Here is a 15,993-nt window from a genome sequence, read left to right on the forward strand (position 1 = left end):
CCTTACATAAATATATTTGCTGAAAACAAAGTCAAAACCGGTTCTTGTATTAAGAAGGCCCGTCCTCTGTTTTATAAGTAAGGTCAGCAGTGTGGAGTAGTGGTTAGGGCTCTGGACTCTTGACCGGAGGGTCGTGGGTTCAATCCCAGGTGGGGGACACTGCTGCTGTACCATTGAGCAAGGTACTTTACCTAGATTGCTCCAGTAAAAACCCAACTTTATAAATGGGTAATTGTATGTAAAAATAATGTGATATCTTGTAACAATTGTAAGTCGCCCTGGATAAGGGTGTCTGCTAAGAAATAAATAATAATAATAATACATGATGGTCGTGCGGTCTGTCTAGAGGTTAGCAGTGTGGATCAAACACACTGAAGCTGATCTGATACTCTACACAGCTACTGCAGAGTGCTCCTCTAGTGTGGCAGTACGGTTTCTGGTCTATTGTTATTGGTGACTGCTCAGCAAGGAGCCATGTTCAAGTGTTTATTTATTTATTTATTTATTTATTTATTTATAGAAAGTTAGTCGTTGCCAATTAGTTTTTATTATTTTCTCCCCAATTTGAAATGTCCAATTATTTTTTAGGCTCAGCTCACCGCTACCACCCCTGCGCTGACTCGGGAGGGGCGAAGATGAACACACGCTGTCCTCCGAAGCGTGTGCCGTCAGCCGCCCGCTTCTTTACACACTGCGAACTCACCGTGCAGCCGCCTCAGAGCTACAGCGTCGGAGGACAACGCAGCTCTGGGCAGCTTACAGACAAGCCCGCAGGCGCCTGGCCAGACTACAGGGGTCGCTGGTGCGCGGTGAGCCGAGGACACCCTGGCCGACCTAATCCTCCCTCCCCCCGGGCGACGCTCGGCCAATTGAGCGCCGCCCCCTGGAAGCTCCCGTCCACGGTCGGCTGTGGAATAGCCTGGACTCGAACTCGCGACGTCCAGGCTATAGAGCGCATCCTGCACTCTAGCGAGAGCTTCTACTGGATGCGCCACTCGGAAGCCCTATTTATTTTTTTTACAATATATATTTTTTTTAATTGATGAAAAATACAGTAAATATGTTGGTTGGGAAACGATTGTAATAAAGCTAGGAACGAGGGGCAGGGTAGCCCCCCACATTCCACAGCGAACAGGCTACTAACACACTGGACCTCGGCTTAGTTTAACACATTATTATTATTATTATTATTATTATTATTATTATTATTGTTGTTGTTATTGTTGTTATTGTTATTATTATTATCATTATTATTATTATTATTATTATTATTATTATTATTGTTGTTGTTAAATCAGCTTGTCTGCTGTTTCTTTTTAAAACAATCTTTATTTATTTATGTATGCATGTATTTATTTTGCCTGTGTATGTACTTATTCATTCATTCATTCATTCATCTTATTTTATTTTTAGATTGTAAATTTAATTGTCACAAGCGCTGTGCATCCAAAGTCCCCCGAGACTGTCTTGGTGAAGTTTTCTTTAACGGAGGCAAGTACATTTCTATTCATAAGCTATGCATGTGACCAGGGCCGGCCTTAGGCTGTGCGGGGCCATAGGCGGTGATGTCGAAGAACATCAAATGAACCGTATCTTCAAGTGAGTATATAGGTGCATCATGTAATCATATGCACCTCCATATACTAATGTTAAGATACAGTAAATAATATTCATGATATTAAAATGTTAATCAATACTTGTTTCAGTTTGCTTGTTAGACTTTATCATTTTATGTAATTCACAACTTCAAAGCACAGAGAATGCCAGTCTACTTCAAACATATCACGTATTAACTTTTTTCTTTTTCTAAAAAGGCCTATTGAAAAATACTGTAATGCCTGACTATAATGCGTTCCCTTTCAATTCAAAGACTACCACCAACATTACTATGGGATACGCCTGCCTATTGGGTAGGTAGCACTGAGCTCTTTATATCAGAGCTGCCGATAGGCCCCTCCTGGGATGACGCACTCAGTCCCGCCCACCGAGAGATTAAAACCGTCATCCTGAGGAAGCCATTTCTCTTTTTGCTTCTCAAGATGGTACGGTAAGACCTCTGTGTTTAGCTGAGCGTGTTGATAGAAAAGAGCTTCTTGAGTCGACTGCAGTTCCCCTGCATTCGTGTTGAAAGCCGGCTTGCCGCTTTCCTGGAATCGGCAACTACGAAATCAAATTCCTTTTTCTGTCCTTCAGCTCGCTTGCGTTGCAGGCTGCCTTCTTTGTTACTGTCTGTCATGTGTGTGCGACTGCCTGTGCAGTACTATTCACGTGTGTGTGTGTGTGTGTGTTTTTGTTCCTTTCTAAAAACTACAGTCTTGGGAGAATACAGTTCCTCCCACGGGGCTAGGCCTTGTCGCATCCCCGCTGTCGAGTGATTCCACCAGCTGCTATCTGGCAGCTGGATTGGGCCTTGTTTGTTTGGCTGCTGCTGCGCGTCCCCCGTCTGTGTTAGACTGCTTGACCCTCCTTGTCTGGGTCATGCTGTGGATTAGCTGCAGCGCGGTTGTTAACAACAACAGCAGCCAACCAGCCGTGTGTTCCTCCACCGGGCTCTGTTTACATACACCCCGCTATAGAGTAGACCTCGCCGGCTGCCTAGGCCCACCCACCTTGGGGAGTTGGGCCTCCACAAAAAGCAACAGTGTGTTCTTCCCCAACTGTTTCTACCATATTTTTTGCTGTTTGCTTTTCAGCTCGCCCGCTGCAGCTTCGGCCCTTGTGTCTCCCTGTTGCGTGCTACGCACTGACCAGGTGTGTGACCAGATGGTTAGGGTAGGCACCGTTGCATAGCTGCCCCCCGGTGCTTCGGTACCTCGGTGCAAGCATAGCCCTCGGTACCTTGGTGCGCACGGTGCTCGGTGCACACAGTACCCGGTGTTAACAGCGTCCAGTGCACGCGTTGTTCACAGCGCTCGGTGCTTTGTGCACATGGTGCTTAGTGCACACGGTGCTCGGTGCACACGATACATGGTGCAATCGGTACCTGATCACAGCGCTCGGTACAACCGGTGCACACGGTGCTCAGATCACGTGATGCTCGGTGCACTTGGTACATGCGGTGTTCGGTGCACGCTGTAGACACGGTACAGAACACTCCATCGCAATGACGAGCAAGGCCGGGTTTCACGCCTGCATATTCTGCAGGGCCAAAATCCCTCAAGAGGACAGACATACCCAAGAGGCAGAGGGAAGGCAGGTTATGGCCAGCCCATACACCAGCGTCCCAGGAGGTGGTTCCAGAGCCACCGCCCTAGGCAGCCTCCCCAAACTGCCCCGCCACAACCTCAGCAGCCCCAGCGGGGCCCATGAAGACTTGCGGCCTCAGACCCCCTTTTCGGCACACCAGATGCAGTACTGGCGTGCTTGCACTTCGGACACCTGGGTGCTTGCCACCGTGCACAATGTTATGGGCTTCAGTTCCGCTTGGGACCTCCTCCCTTTCGAGGAATCACAAATATTTTCGTGACAGAACCTCTCCAGGCCTCGGTACTTCAGAAGGAAGTGGCTGCCTTGCTGTGCAAGCGAGCCATTCGCCTCGTAGACCCCACCTCCCACGGAGAGGGGTACTACTCGAGATAATTTCTGGTACCCAAAAAAGATGGTGGCTTTTGCCCCATCCTAGACCTAAGGCTTCTCAACGGGTTCTTAAAAGAAAGGAGGTTCCAGATGCTGACGCACCATCACATTCTCCAGTCAGTCCGGCCGGGCGACTGGTTCACCACTGTATTTTCATGTTCCCATTCGTCCAGAGCACAGGAAGTATGTCCACTTCACCTTTCAGTGAAGCGTTTACGAGTTTGCTGTGTTGCCGTTTGGCCTCTCCCTAGCTCCTCGTATGTTTTCAAAGTGCGTGGACGCTATCCTGGCCCCCCTGCGGCTGCAGAGGATCAGAGTAATAAACTATCTCGATGACTGGTTGATCAGTTCCTAGTCATGAGAGAGAGCAGTGGCCAAACGGCGGTCGTGACAGAGCATCTGGCGAGGCTGGGCCTCACCATCAACGATGCAAAGAGTCGGCTTACACCGGTGCAGTGCACGACATACCTGGGGCTCTGTCTAGACTCCAGTACGATGCGCACATACCTGTCGGACGACAGAGTAGCAGCTATCCAAGGTTGTCCTCTCCCTGTTTCGACAAGTCACTCGGGTATTGTGCCTGAAACTGTTGGTTCTGATGGCCGCAGCCATTCAGCTGGGTTTACTCCGCATGCACCCGCTGCAAGCGTGGTTCAATGCGTTTCACCTACATCCCAAGTGCGACACACTATCGGCTGATGGTGTCTCGTACGTGCTCCGCAGCCCTATGCTGGTGGAGGACGACCTCTCACCTGCGTCAGGGTGTGCGGATGGTAGTGGTTTTGTTGGTGACAACAGATGCTTCCAACTTGGGCGGTCTGGGAAGGCAGAGGAGTCCGCGGATCTTGGTTGGACCCCTGGGCATCGCTGCACATGCAGACGGTCTCTCTTGCTCTCCACCACTTCCTCCTGGTGCTGAGAGGTACACATGTGTTGATCCGGACAGACAACACTACAGTGGTGGCGTATGTCAAGCAGCAGGGTGGCCTACGGTCCCCGGGGTTACATCGCATTGCATTCAGGCTCTTGACATGGGCTCACGGCCGACACACATCCCTGGAGTGGTGAATTGGGCAGCGGACCTTCTCTCGTGGGAAGGTCTGCATCCGTCGGAGTGGTGACTCCACCCTCAGGTGGTGGAACGCATTTGGGAACGATTCGGGAAGGCGCAAGTCACAGGTCGTAGACGCCCTAGCGCACGAATGGCCCTGAGTGCTCCTATACGTGTTTCCGCCAATCCTGTTACTCCCGACCTTTCTCAAAGGTCAGTTTAGAGAAGGTGTCATTTCTCCTAGTGGCCCCCAGGTGGCCTAGGAGAATCTGGTTCTCGACCCTGTGCCAGCTGTTACAAGGCCAGCCTGGGAAATCCCTCTTTGCCTGGATCTCCTCGGTGAGGCAAGAGGCACTCTTTGGCACCCGGGTATCTCCAGGTGCAAATTTTTTGGCTACACGGTTTCTTAAAGGCGCACGGTGATTACGTCCTCCCAGGAGGGCTGTTCTCCCCGAATGGAGCCTTGATATTGTACTGGAGACTCTCACGAAGGCCCCATTTTACATGATGAGCTGCAGCTACAATGTCAGGGGTGCAAATCATTTAGAAAATTGGTGCTAAACTGTTTTGAAAGTTTAGCACCCGAGAGCCTATATTGTTGCTAAATTATCAACACCACCACCAGTAAATACTTTTAACAATGTACCCCATATCTAATCACGCCCATATTTGTAATATTGGGGAACGGTAGCCTTATGGTTTCCTATAAGTTACCGATCTTGGGTGTCGCACAATGCGCTTGTACCCCTTTCCCTTTTTTTAACTTTTTTTTTTTTGGGGGGTTTTTGCCATTTTTACATTTTTTAAAATGTTTGTCCTTTTTATTTATTTTTTGGTTTTGTGGGTTTCTTTAATTTGAGATACATGGCTACTGTACTGATCCAGCAATGGGGTTACTAAATAAACTAAAATGTTGGATCCAAACATAGCCCTGGACCTTCCCCTGAATGAAAGAGGAGGCCATGCAGAGTTTGGTTGCACTGGCTCCTGCGGGATCCGAATGCATAAAGGAACAGACAGACAGACAGACAGACAGACAGACAGACAAACTTTCTTCTTTATATATTAAGATAATCTGAACACCAAAATTGCTATACAGTATTAAGAAACCTCAGACGGCACTCCTGAGAACCCCAAACGTTCGACATATTAATAAAAAAATAGCTTGTGAATTCAGCTACATTGAATTGTATTAATGGATTAGATTTACATCAGCTGCAACCACCGATTTGGTTTTAACATAATCCGTGATTATATGCATCTAGCCAAAGCATGAGTATTTTTTAATCAACAAAATGTGTTTATAAACTAGCAAAGCTTAACTTTCGCAGTGCAATGAAGAGGCGTGCTATGTATTGTTACATGTTAAGTCTACTATTGCCCACATAGCTTTTTGACTTGTTGAACAAAGATGTAATTGATAACTTTATAAAAGTGTGCTAGAATCTAGCACTGAGTAAGCCGTTAAATTGATTCTTTTACTGGGCGGCTCACTTACTGAAAGCGCCCACTGGGTGCATTAGGTAACCGAGTGGCTCAGAGTGAGTTTTTCTGCTTACTGTGATCACAGATAGAATCTTACCTATCCCATTGCTTTGAGAACAGGCATAGTCTGTCTCTGACTAACCCTGAAAGCAATGGGATAGGGATCATGGAGCCAGTGCAACTTTCATTACCAGCTGAACACTCACCTCTGCTTGTGCGTCGGAACATAAAGCAAGGCAAGGCACAGTACAGTCAGTGCTGGATTCAGAGTGCCTTTCAGAGCCTCGGATTGCACTGGGAGTGCCGTGCTGGTGAAGCGTGTGGATCCAGCACAGTCGCTGGCTTATTCCCTGCTGTGTCCCTCCATCCCTAGAGCCTGCCAATGCAGGCCCGGACTCCGAGCTGCCCATGGAGGTGGACAGCGGGGACATGAACAGCGACGGCAGCAGAGGGCTGGACGACCCGGAGGAGCCCTCCACCCCTGAAGACAAGATCTTCTTCATGGATTCTCCTGATCTGGACGGGGAGAAAGATGAAGAGCAAGTGAAGACGATAAGGTATCAAAGAGCCCTTATCAAGAGCAGGGTTCAGTTAGACACATTGGGGATAATGAACCATATACACCTACCACAGGGAAAGGGTGGGAATCCTTTCTGTTTGTTTCCACTGGCAGCAGACCAAGATTAGTTTGAAATGGGGTGGAAATCTGTCTCTAGAAATTGCTAGGATTTATATTAATCGTGAGTGTGGGTTTTGGGAGGGGGTGGGAGAATGTGAAGGCAAACTACTATCGATCAAATATTGGTAATAACACAGAAAATATTATAAGTCTACAGTTGCAGTCTTTGACCTTTTCTGTAAAGCCCAGCTGCAGATTTTAGATTGCAAAGGGAACAGGCAGTCCCAGTTTGATGTTGGAATGAGATGAGATTTATAGACTGTTTTCCAGGCTCAGAACGTGGAATCTATGAATAGTTGAAATGACTCAAATTCCTCTGCACTGTGATAACCTTATCCTTGTAAGTTGAATAATTTTAGCTGTAAATGTTTAATACATTGTTTTTGTTTTGTTTTTTGTAAATGCTCATCACATACAGAACAGATTATATTTGGCTGTCCATAAAATACATAACAGTTATTGCAATGCTTGACAAACAGTTGTGATTGTAACTCTGCACCTGCGTTTGAGGCTTCAGTGACTTGATCCAGTTCTCCTCTTCTCTGGTAGTCCTTCTACAAGCAGCAACATCCCTCTGATGAGAGTGGTACAGTCCATGAAGCACACGAAAAGGAAGAGCAGCACCATGGTGAGGGAGGGCTGGATGGTGCACTACACAAGCAGGGACAACTTGGTAAGAGCCTCCACTAATATCCTGTTTAACAAGTATTGTAGTCCTATAACGCAAGAAGTCATGGGTTTAACCCTGACCAAAGGACATGGAACCCATAGGTAATGCAGCTGGAGTGGAAAACCAAGAGCCACAAGGTGGATCATGAAATCTCATCTGTGTTTAGTGCTCTCACTCGCTAGAGATGTCTTATTAGACAAAACATACCGTAAAGTGTATCTGAAAGCAACATTAGTGTTTTTTGCTTTTTTTTTTAGTCGTGAGTTTACTTAGTCATCTCAACATCATGTTTTCTACAACTATCAAAAATGCATTTGCTGCTTGGGACAGTGCTGTTTTTGTGTGTAATGTTTGCACAACCTCATAGTACGTCGGCTGACAAATGACCTCACAGCGTCTCCATAGCAATATGTCAACAACACAGCTGCTGCCTAGAGAAGTAGAACCGTTTCCATAGTTAACTGCAGTACTGTATTTTGCCATTAGAGGGCAGCAACCCCCTGAAATCTTCACAATTTTATTTTATGTAAACTAATATGGCTTGTGTAAATTAAGAGATACACGAAGCAACAAAAACAGAAAATTGCAGGATTGTGACTCTGTGTTCTTGTGTGCTCTGCTCTGTGTGTCAGTGCAGGATTGTGACTCTGGGTTCTTGTGTGCTCTGTGTGTCAGTGCAGGATTGTGACTCTGTGTTCTTGTGTGCTCTGTGTGTCAGTGCAGGATTGTGACTCTGTCTTCGGTGTGTCAGTGCAGGATTGTGACTCTGTGTTCTTGTGTGCTCTGCTCTGTGTGTCAGTGCAGGATTGTGACTCTGTGTTCTTGTGTGCTCTGCTCTGTATGTCAGTGCAGGATTGTGACTCTGTGTTCTTGTGTGCTCTGCTCTGTGTGTCAGTGCAGGATTGTGTCTGTGTTCTTGTGTGCTCTGCTCTGTGTGTCAGTGCAGGATTGTGACTCTGTGTTCTTGTGTGCTCTGCTCTGTGTGTCAGTGCAGGATTGTGTCTGTGTTCTTGTGTGCTCTGCTCTGTGTGTCAGTGCAGGATTGTGACTCTGTTTTTGTGTGCTCTGCTCTGTGTGTCAGTGCAGGATTGTGACTGTGTTCTTGTGTGTCAATGCAGGATTATGACTCTGTGTTCTTGTGTGCTCTGCTCTGTGTGTCAGTGCAGGATTGTGTCTGTGTTCTTGTGTGCTCTGCTCTGTGTGTCAGTGCAGGATTGTGACTCTGTGTTCTTGTGTGCTCTGCTCTGTGTGTCAGTGCAGGATTGTGACTCTGTGTTCTTGTGTGCTCTGCTCTGTGTGTCAGTGCAGGATTGTGACTCTGTGTTCTTGTGTGCTCTGCTCTGTGTGTCAGTGCAGGATTGTGACTCTGTGTTCTTGTGTGCTCTGCTTTGTGTGTCAGTGCAGGATTGTGACTCTGTGTTCTTGTGTGCTCTGCTTTGTGTGTCAGTGCAGGATTGTGACTCTGTGTTCTTGTGTGCTCTGCTCTGTGTGTCAGTGCAGGATTGTGACTCTGTGTTCTTGTGTGCTCTGTGTCAGTGCAGGATTGTGACTCTGTGTTCTTGTGTGCTCTGCTCTGTGTGTCAGTGCAGGATTGTGACTCTGTGTTCTTGTGTGCTCTGCTCTGTGTGTCAGTGCAGGATTGTGACTCTGTGTTCTTGTGTGCTCTGCTCTGTGTGTCAGTGCAGGATTGTGACTCTGTGTTCTTGTGTGCTCTGCTCTGTGTCAGTGCAGGATTGTGACTCTGTGTTCTTGTGTGCTCTGCTCTGTGTGTCAGTGCAGGATTGTGACTCTGTGTTCTTGTGTGCTCTGTGTGTCAGTGCAGGATTGTGACTCTGTGTTCTTGTGTGCTCTGCTCTGTGTGTCAGTGCAGGATTATGACTCTGTGTTCTTGTGTGCTCTGTGTGTCAGTGCAGGATTGTGACTCTGTGTTCTTGTGTGCTCTGTGTGTCAGTGCAGGATTGTGACTCTGTGTTCTTGTGTGCTCTGCTCTGTGTGTCAGTGCAGGATTGTGACTCTGTGTTCTTGTGTGCTCTGCTCTGTGTGTCAGTGCAGGATTGTGACTCTGTGCTCTGTGTGTCAATGCAGGATTATGACTCTGTGTTCTTGTGTGCTCTGCTCTGTGTGTCAGTGCAGGATTATGACTCTCTGTTCTTGTGCCTGTTTTAGAGAAAGAGACATTTCTGGAGGCTGGACAGTAAATGCCTGACTTTGTTCCAGAATGACACTGGAGCCAAATACTACAAGGTAAGAGTCTGCTTTTCAGTGTGCTTTCTGATGCTTTGAGATACTGGCTTCATACTCACCACACACCAGTATTTAAACACTGTAGTTTAAACATGACATTGACCTCTCTGACCTAATGTAGCAGCTATATTGAGGCCATGTGTCTCTTGTGCTTCAGGGGTATAGAGACTTTAACAGTTTCTTGGTGTAATCACTTTGGAGTTAGTGTCTTAACATGTATAGGTGTGTTCTGTGATTTTCAAAATGAAGTTCTGTATCCTATCCAGTATAAAGGAACTATCACTGAGCACAGTGAGATAATCAAAGAGCAGAATAAATAGGACATACCTATGTGTTAATGTGGACTGAAGGAGAAGCATTGACAGGAGGATCTAAGCAATTCCCTAATGCGAACTTTATAACCAGTGAGAGCTTAGTTTGAGATGCCACCTTCCTCTGCACACCGCTGCCCCTTTTATCTCGAGTTGATTCTTTGATGCTGCTTGGGAAATACCTATCCCATACCAAATGCAGTCTCTGAACGTTCTGTAGTTCCCGGCACAAAAATGTCCGAAATATCTTTTCTGCATAATCCTTAAAGGTGGAGACAGAAGATGTGGGTAAACTGTGTACAATGGCTGCACCATCAAAGATTTTGCAGTCAAATTGACTTGGAGGTTCAGGTTGGTCACAGTTGTCCAGACAGCACAGCAAATCTGACTTTGTCCCTGTGCAGAGTTTGCCAAAGTTGGAGAGGGAAGGAGGATACAGCTGATTTTCATGACTGAAGAATACCTCTGGATCTCCTTCACGCAGCTGGTTAACTATATAGAGACGTCCAAACAAGCTTACATCATCACGCAGTGCAGCAATTTGCTTTGCTTTGGGTTTATCGTTGCGTTTGGGTGACTTGAGGAGAGATAGAGAGTTTTTCTTTACTGGCTCATTTAATCGACTTCGTTCTATCGTCCAGTACCACCTCCTGAAATTTGACATACTGTTGTTGCCCCAAAGTCTCAATGTTCTGAACGGTATCCACAACAGAGTCATCCACACAGTCTCGTGTGTGCAGGATCAGCAGCTTGGGACAATCATCTAGGAACGGGTTACTGTACTGACTGATAACCTCAATGAGGTTGTTGGTTTGGCGCTTGAACAATTCTTGTGACGATAAACCCTCTTCATGGTGCTAATAATTTACTTTAGGGTCATCCTTCTGGAAGTACTCACTTTCAAATCACTCAGCAGCCTTGCTTGTTCGGGGCCGGCACTCATCCACCTCCGAAGGCCATCTGGATTTTCCATGAGGCCTATCGCACCCCCAGTGCTCTTTACCTTAGCATTTTCTGGCTCATGTACCTGATCAATTAGAAGAGCTGAGTACCTGCGCGCTGTCTTGTTACTGTGATGTCATAATGATGTCACAGCCCTTCCGGTGTCCTGATTTTTTTTTTGGAGCTTGTCATTTTTTTAATCTGAATAGATGTCAACCTTCAAAAAAAAATGTGGTGCTTTTGTCCGGTGCGTAATGCTTTTGGCCATTTTCTTCATTAAGCCACCTGACTAATTGGGACGAAGATTTAGTTAGCTTTAACCGACTAATCAGGAGTTAGCTTGTTGTTACATTAAAATGTATTTATAAATATGAATATATTAATGGACACACTTTCAAATACAGTTCGACCACGATTGTACGTCACCAGCAAATGTGATGTTGTTTATCAATATGTTTGTTAGCACTATTATATATTTATTAAAAATACACAACCCCACACCCATTTTCTAAAGATTTGGCGTCTCTAATTGTTCCAGTCCTGGGTTTGTCAATTACAGATGATGTTTCCCTGTGCTTGTTGATTATGCTTCGGATACCACACCTTGAAAATCGAGTGATGCGAGCTATTTCACTCAATGTTTTTCCTTCTTTATACAAGTCAATATTGTTATAATAGTAGAAAACACTAGTGGAGGCTTTGAGTGAATTGCTGATGCTCATAATGCATCAGAGTAGAAAAATGCAACATGTCTAAGACTTTTGCACAGCAGTGTACGTTTCAGATAAAGGAGAGAGAGAGGAAAGACATAGGTCAGTCAAGATAGAGACAAAGTGATGAGAGAATATAAGCAGGACTAAAGTGAAACAGGTCAAAACAGGAAATATAGGTGTCAGAGATGAAAGAGATAATCGCGTACTACTTATTTAGCAGAGGCAGTCGGCATGAAACACATTCACAGTGTCTTCACTGTTTTGTGTTGTGGGTCAGTTGATCTCTAGTAGAAATCTAGACTTAAAGGCAGTTAATACACAATTTGTATGTTCATATTTTTGTATGCCTTATCTTTTGGTCAAACGTACTGGAAAAATGTCTAGCAGGATATATTTCTATTTTTGCCCCAGATCTTTGTCTTTGTCCTCAACCAGTCACAGGCATGCAGTGAAGACTCTAGAAAACTGTAAAACAGGAAGTATCTGTGGCAGGTTCATTTTGTGGATGTCTCACTGCGGACATAATTACAGCAACAAATGTTTTACGCATGTAATCTATACATTATAAACTGAATTGAGTAATTATGCTAATTTTGTAGCATTTATACATTGCAGATTTTTAATAGAAGCAAAATTAGTGAATGTTTCTTGCCAGCAAACATTTCATGTTTTAAAGTATCCTTAACCCTTCGCTGTCGAAAGCTGCTCCAGATTGTAAACCGAGAGGTATTTATAGATGGACCCTGTTTTTCACCACAGACATGTGGGACATCTTGTGATCTTAACAAATGTGAGTGTGGGAAGGTGAGGTGGCGAGCAGATGTAACCTTTCACCCACCACATGGTGAATCACCAGTTTAATCAAACCTTTGTGACTGACCGTTCTTGTCAACCTTCTTTTCTGGTAGCAGGGCACAGCAGCAAGCAGGACAGAAAGAGCCCAATGATTGTGTAATTCAGAGGCTCCTGTTCTGTCACACAGTCCTTGGCTCAGCTTTTGTTTCCTGTACCTTTTTGCTATATTTGCAGTTTTATTAAGAGTGACAATCCTTTCCTATATCTATATTGGGCTTTTTGGGGGGGATTCTGCAGACTGTTGCTCATTGCAGTACTGCCGTACACATCAGGGCTGTGCTGAACTGCTATTCTACAATGGGTTATTTTTGTTATCATTATTGAAAAGTGCATTGATTGTACGAAATATATATTTGTGTTTTCATATTTCTGCTGTTGTGTATGGACAGTTCAACATAGTGAATTATACATGTGAATGATAGTGTGCCATGCTGCTTATGTAAACAGTGTTTTGGTAAACATCTTAGTGTGGAGTAGTGGTCAGGGCTCTGGACTCTTGACCGGAGGGTCGTGGGTTCAATCCCAGGTGGGGGACACTGCTGCTGTACCCTTGAGCAAGGTACTTCACCTAGATTGCTCCAGTAAAAACCCAACTGTATAAATGGGTAATTGTTTGTAAAAAATAATGTGATATCTTGTAACAATTGTAAGTCGCCCTGGATAAGGGCGTCTGCTAAGAAATAAATAATAATAATAATAATAATAATATTAATAATGCTAAATTGAGTCAATGATGTCCACTTCACGTTGGCACTTTCCCCAAGGCTGTGTGTGGCAGGTGTTCAATGCTAAGCACGAATGGAAGTGGGTTTAAAGTCCTGCTGGTGTTATAAAGGTGTTTAGCTGAACCGGAAGCAGCATGATGTGCATTTTTTGAATTGGAATGCTTGGCACAGGGAGAAGTGTTGTTCCTCTCCTGGTATTTATACACTGTGATTGAGACATGTACATGTTATTTAGGACTTTTGTATGAGAACATTTCATTTCAGCCCGGTGCTAAATAAAGGGGAAGTTAATTAAAGGCTCAATTTCTGTAAATCCTGTTGACTTTATATATATATATATGTGTGTAATGTACTTTTTTTGGTTTTAAATAGGGGAACTTTTACTTGAGGTTATTGCAACAACTTGTATTAAAAGCAGTAGCCACACAAGACTGATTTATTAATTTCAAATTGCAACTGATTCAAGTATATTTAAAAATAAATGTATTTTGTAAATACCCCCTAGGGTAATGGTCCCCCCCCCAGGGTAACCTGTTGTAAAATGAATTGCACAGAAAGATACATATCACATCATAAGAATATAAGAACGTTTACAAACGAGAGGAGGCCATTCAGCCCATCTTGCTTGTTTGGTTGTTAGTAGCTTATTGATCCCAGAATCTCATCAAGCAACTTCTTGAAGGATCCCAGGGTGTCAGCTTCAACAACACTACTGGGGAGTTGGTTCCAGGCCCTCACAATTCTCTGTATAAAAAAAGTGCCTCCTATTTTCTGTTCTGAATGCCCCTTTATCTAATCTCCATTTGTGACCCCTGGTCCTTGTTTCTTTTTTCAGGTCGAAAAAGTCCCCTGGGTCGACATTGTCTATACCTTTCAGAATTTTGAATGCTTGAATCAGATCACCGTGTAGTCTTCTTTGTTCAAGACTGAACAGATTCAGTTCTTTTAGCCTGTCTGCATACAACATGCCTTTTAAACCCGGGATAATTCTGGTTGCTCTTCTTTGCACTCTTTCTAGAGCAGCAATATCCTTTTTGTAACGAGGTGACCAGAACTGAACACAATATTCTAGGTGAGGTCTTACTAATACATTGTAAAGTTTTAACATTACTTCCCTTGATTTGAATTCAACACTTCTCACAATATATCCAAGCATCTTGTTGGCCTTTTTTATAGCTTCCCCACATTGTCTAGATGAAGACATTTCTGAGTCAACATAAACTCCTAGGTCTTTTTCATAGATTCCTTCTTCAATTTCAGTATCTTCCATATGGTATTTATAATGTACATGTTTATTGTCTGCATGCAGTACTTTACACTTTTCTCTATTAAATGTCATTTGCCATGTGTCTGCCCAGTTCTGAATGCTGTCTAGATCATTCTGAATGACCTTTGCTGCTGCAACAGTGTTTGCCACTTCTCCTATTTTTGTGTCGTCTGCAAATTTAACAAGTGTGCTTACTATACCAGAATCTAAATCATTAATGTAGATTAGGAATAGCAGAGGACCTATTATTTATTATTATTTATTTCTTAGCAGACAACCTTATCCAGGGCGACTTACAATTGTTACAAGATATCACATTATTTTTACATACAATTTCCCATTTATACAGTTGGTTTTTACTGGAGAAATCTAGATAGAGTACCTTGCTCAAGGGTACAGCAGCAGTGTCCCCCACCTGGGATTGAACCCACGACTCTCCAGTCAAGAGTCCAGAGCCCTAACCACTACTCCACACTGCTGCCCTATTACTGATCCCTGTGGTACACCACTGGTTACCTCGCTCCATTTTGAGGTTTCTCCTCTAATCAATACTTTCTGTTTTCTACATGTTAACCACTCCCTAATCCATATGCATGCATTTCCTTGAATCCCTACTGCGTTCAGTTTGAGAATTAATCTTTTATGCAGGACTTTGTCAGAAGCTTTCTGGAAATCTAAATAAACCATGTCGTATGCTTTGCAGTTATCCATTTTCAATGTTGCATCCTCAAAAAAATCAAGCAGGTTAGTTAGACACGATCTCTCTTTCCTAAAACCATCCTGACTGTCTCCTAGGATATTCTTACCATATAGGTAATTTTCCATTTTAGATCTTATTATAGTTTCCATAAGTTATATCATGTAATAGAAGTCAGGCTTATTGGTCTGAAGTTACCTGGTTCGGTTTAGTCTCCCTTTTTGTGGATCGGTATTACGTTCGCAATTCTCCAGTCTGTTGGTACAACCCCTGTGTCAAGAGACTGTTGCATGACCTTGGTTAGCGGTTTGTAAATCACTTCTTTCATGTCTTTGAGTACTATTGGGAGGATCTCATCCGGCCCAGGGGATTTGTTTATTTTAAGAGCTCCTAGTCCCTTTAACACTTCTGCCTCTGTTATGCTAAAGTTATTTAAAACTGGATAGGAAAAGGTCGACCTGTGGGGCATGTTGCCTGTGTCCTCCTTTGTAAAAACCTGTGAAAAGTAATCATTTAATATATTTGCTATTTTTTTTTTCTTCGTCTATGATTTTGCCATTTGTGTCTCTTAGACATTTAACCTCCTCTTTGAATGTTCTATTATTATTATTATTTATTTCTTAGCAGACACCCTTATCCAGGGCGACTTACAGTCGTAAACAAATTGCTGTTATAATATTGTAAAAACATTTTAGAATTGGTTTTAGCCCACTTAGCAATGTTCATTTATATCTCTCGCTTGGCCTTTCTAACTTCCTTTTTGACTTGTGTTTGCAGT

The 15,993-nt window shown here is 44.1% G+C and overlaps 1 protein-coding gene across 3 annotated transcripts in view; it reads left to right on the forward strand.

Annotated features, from left to right (window-relative positions):
* The window catches only part of LOC117402894 (serine/threonine-protein kinase D3), a 111,673-nt gene that overhangs the window by 68,449 nt on the left and 27,231 nt on the right, over positions 1 to 15,993 (forward strand). For all 3 annotated transcript variants that reach the window (XM_034921398.2, XM_034921400.2, XM_059023503.1), the window contains 4 exons: positions 1,414 to 1,491; positions 6,486 to 6,669; positions 7,341 to 7,464; positions 9,628 to 9,705. In XM_034921398.2, coding sequence (XP_034777289.2) covers positions 1,414 to 1,491; positions 6,486 to 6,669; positions 7,341 to 7,464; positions 9,628 to 9,705 — 464 coding nt within the window. The remainder of the gene's footprint in view (positions 1 to 1,413; positions 1,492 to 6,485; positions 6,670 to 7,340; positions 7,465 to 9,627; positions 9,706 to 15,993) is intronic.

Source organism: Acipenser ruthenus, chromosome 5, assembly GCF_902713425.1.
Source record: "Acipenser ruthenus chromosome 5, fAciRut3.2 maternal haplotype, whole genome shotgun sequence".
Taxonomy (NCBI): domain Eukaryota; kingdom Metazoa; phylum Chordata; class Actinopteri; order Acipenseriformes; family Acipenseridae; genus Acipenser; species Acipenser ruthenus.